At 40.6% G+C, this 3498-nt stretch overlaps 2 protein-coding genes across 2 annotated transcripts; both read left to right on the forward strand.

The window, feature by feature from the left end:
- Positions 1-649: 649 nt before the first annotated feature.
- Positions 650-1696, forward strand: LOC129915187 (uncharacterized). Its single transcript, XM_055994661.1, has one exon. The coding sequence runs from the start codon at positions 650-652 to the stop codon at positions 1694-1696; it is 1047 nt and encodes a 348-aa protein (XP_055850636.1).
- Positions 1697-2799: 1103 nt separating this feature from the next.
- LOC129915188 (uncharacterized) lies at positions 2800-3198 on the forward strand. Its single transcript, XM_055994662.1, has one exon. It carries the CDS (start codon positions 2800-2802, stop codon positions 3196-3198), a length of 399 nt encoding a protein of 132 aa, XP_055850637.1.
- The last annotated feature ends 300 nt before the right edge of the window (positions 3199-3498 follow it).

The raw sequence follows: 3498 nt of genomic DNA on the forward strand, positions 1-3498 counted from the left end.
AAAGTAATGTATTTTCAAAGAAATTTTGCTCAGTAAATGATAAAAATTATGGACAGATTTTATTCCCACAGCAATGATAAGAATCGAAGCCGATGGATTTATTTATGGTCCATATAGGGCAATGTTAGACATGGGAGCTCATATCAACCTGATGGTTGACAGGTTGAGAAGAGACCTAAAGATACAAACGAAACAGGCGTCAGGAAAGTTAATAGGCATGAATGGTAGTCCGTTTACAATAACACGACAAGCTATGTTTAAAATATTGCCATGGTGTAGTACAGGTTCTTTCAAAAACCACGAAAGCGAATCATTTTGGTTCCTTCCAGGAGAAAGTCAATGGAAGCCCATTTTACCTACACATACGGCAGAGGCTGTTGAAGCAGGTAACATAGACCCACATAAATATGCAGATCCAGAATATTATAAGTCAAGGCAAATAGAAATTTTGTTAGGTGTAGATTTTTCGCAAAATCCATAAAGTCAGTATTTAAGAAAAATAAAGACGGTACAGTTTTATTAGAGACGTCGCTATTATTAGTAGTACTAGGCTCAAATCTGTTCAGGTACAATGAGCAAGTAAATGTTTGTTCGACTGTAGAATATTCAGAAAGCGACCAGTTAGATAATCTTCTCAAGACTTTGGGAAATGGATGAAATCAAGTCATGTTCTCAGAGGACAGAAGAAGAAGAGTTGGTAGAACAACACTTCCAACAAAACCACTATCGTGACAAAGGTGGTGTATTTGTTGTCGAGATGCCACTTAAAGAAGAGTTTAAAGAAATAGGCAGCTCACGAGAAACAGCTTTGCGTAGGTTCACATATTTAGAAAGAAGATTAGAGAAAAACGAGCAGATGAAAAATGCTTATGTGCAGAAAATGAGAGAAAGTATCCAACTAGGACATGTACAGGTAGCTGCTAGAAGCCCTCATCATTGTATAGAAAAGAAATTCCGTATAGTATATGATGCAAGCTGTCGCACAAATAGAGGTATATCATTGAATGATATACAAATGTTAGGTGAGAAACTGCAAAGGGACTTGCATGATATAATCATGCGTTTCAGAAGGCATCGTATAGCAATTTGCGCTGACATCAAGAAGATGTTCAATCAAGTCAGGCTTAACAAAGAACAATGGGATCTACAACGCATATTTTGGAGAGAAAACAGGTATGAACAGCTCAAAGAGTATTGGTTAACAGTCGTCACATTTGGTCTGACTTCGTCAGCACACTTGGCAGTGCGTTCAGTACTGCAAGCAGCCAAAGAAGCAAAGCACAACTACCCACAAGCAGCCAATGCAATTAAGAATGACTTTTATATAGACGATTGTGCTACTGGTGAAACCGACGAAAAGAAAGCCATTCAGTTAGAAAAAGAAATGTATGAAATATTAAAGGGAGCTGGCTTCGAATTAAGTCAGTGGAAATCAAATTCCAAAAGATTCATGGCAGAGCTTCACTCTGGCACAGTCGACCCCACGATGGTGTTTTCGGGGGAAGAGAAATCATCCATTTTAGGCCTTAAATGGCTAATTGTTTTAGATCAATTCACTTATGAGGTGAAAACACCACGTCTAGTAGGGATTCTCACCAAAAGAAAAGTAGTAAGCTGCGTGGCACAGCTCTATGACCCAAACGGCTATATTTCTCCAGTCACAGTAATAGGCAAAATAATCATTCAAGACATTTAGAGATTAGGTACAGGGTGGGACGAAAGAGTCTCGTCAGGTATAGAAGAAAGATGGAAAGAGTACTGGAATGGGATAATGGGCCTAGGGAATTTTCGTATAGACAGATGGTTAGGCACCACTGGTGCATCAGGTATACAGCTTCATGGCTTTTCAGATGCCTCAAGTGCAGCTTACGGTGCAGTTATTTATGTTCGCACAGAAAACACAAATGGTACAGGTAAAGGGAGGTAACTCATATCAAAGACGCGTTTAGCTCCATTAAGGACTATCACGATTCCTAGGTTAGAGCTAGCAGCTGCAGAGTTGCTATCAAGGTTGTTAGTAGAAGTAAGAAATTCCACGGAATGGATAGATACGCCATGCTTTCTATGGTCAGACTCGTCAGTTGTACTGCACTGGATAAGGAAGCTTCCATGCGACCTGAAAACTCATGTTGCCAATCGTGTCTCTTCCATACAGTCGAACACACAGGCTAAATGCTGGCACTATGTCAATACAAAAGAAAACCCAGCTGATTTACTGAGTAGAGGTGTACAGACGTCTGCGTTAGCATTCAATAAACTATGGTTGGAAGGGCCCAAATAGCTTAAACAACCACGTACAGATTGGCCTGAAACAGGTTTTGATAAAGAATGGCCAGAGACAGGCCTAGGTACAGATTGGCCTGATGGAGGCTTTAGTACAGATGCATCAATAGAAGTACAGAAAGAGTTTAAAGTTTGTATAGTAATAAAATTGAAACCACAATTATGTATTGGTTTAAAGAAAAAAGGTTACAATGTTCCACTTTTGGAATATACAGATAAGTTAGAAAGGTTAGTCAACATTCAACATAGTCAGCTATATGATCCGTTTCATAGATAACTGGTCCAAAAAGCCAACCTTTAAAATTAGAGTACAGAGACGTAAAAGCAAAGTACAGGTGCCAACCTTGGCAGAAAAAGTAAGAGCAGCGACCAGATAACACGAAGCAAGTGCTGGGTGGCAATTTTTGTTGTCTCAAAACAATAGCTGTACATATAGAGCTCGTTACCGATTTAACCTCGCTATAATTTATAGCATGCTATGAACGTTTTATAGCCAGAAAAGGCAGATGTGAAAGGATGTACAGTGACAACGGCACAATCCTTGTGGGTGCCAACAACGAATTGAAAAGAGCCATAGAAAAATGGGCAGGAGATGCGACAATATCACATCTAAACAGCAAACACACTGAATGGCACTTCATGACGCCAGCCGCTCCTCACCAAGGGGGTATTTACGAAGCAGCCGTTAAGTCTATGAAGTATCATATAAAGAGAGTCGTTGGGCTGAAGAAACTGTCCTATGAGCAAATGTCGACTCTATTGACACAAATCGAAGCCATACTCAACTCGAGGCCAATCCATCCGCTGAGCGATGATCCTTCAGATGTACAAGCTCTAACACCTGCTCACTTTCTCGTAGGTGAGCCAACCATACTACCGATTCCATTTGATGTCAGCGATCAGCCAGGTACCTAGGGGTTAGGCTTTGGAAAGAGCGCCTGCTGATTATCAAGCGTTTCTGGAAAAGATGGAGCACCGAATATCTCGTCACTCTCAAACAACGTAATAAATGGCGTAAAGAGAAAGAGAAGCTCCGCATTGGGCAACTGGTAACCATAGCTAGCGAAAACTTTCCGCCAGCGCACTTAGCGTTAGGCAGAATCCATGAGCTCATCACTAGCAAAGACGGATTGGTAAAATCTGTAGTTGTGCAGACGGAAACAGGTAAACTTAGCCGACCAGTACAGAAAATTTGTGTAATTCCGATAGAATCAG

The sequence above is a fragment of the Episyrphus balteatus genome, chromosome 3 (assembly GCF_945859705.1).
Source record: "Episyrphus balteatus chromosome 3, idEpiBalt1.1, whole genome shotgun sequence".
In the NCBI taxonomy this organism is placed as follows: domain Eukaryota; kingdom Metazoa; phylum Arthropoda; class Insecta; order Diptera; family Syrphidae; genus Episyrphus; species Episyrphus balteatus.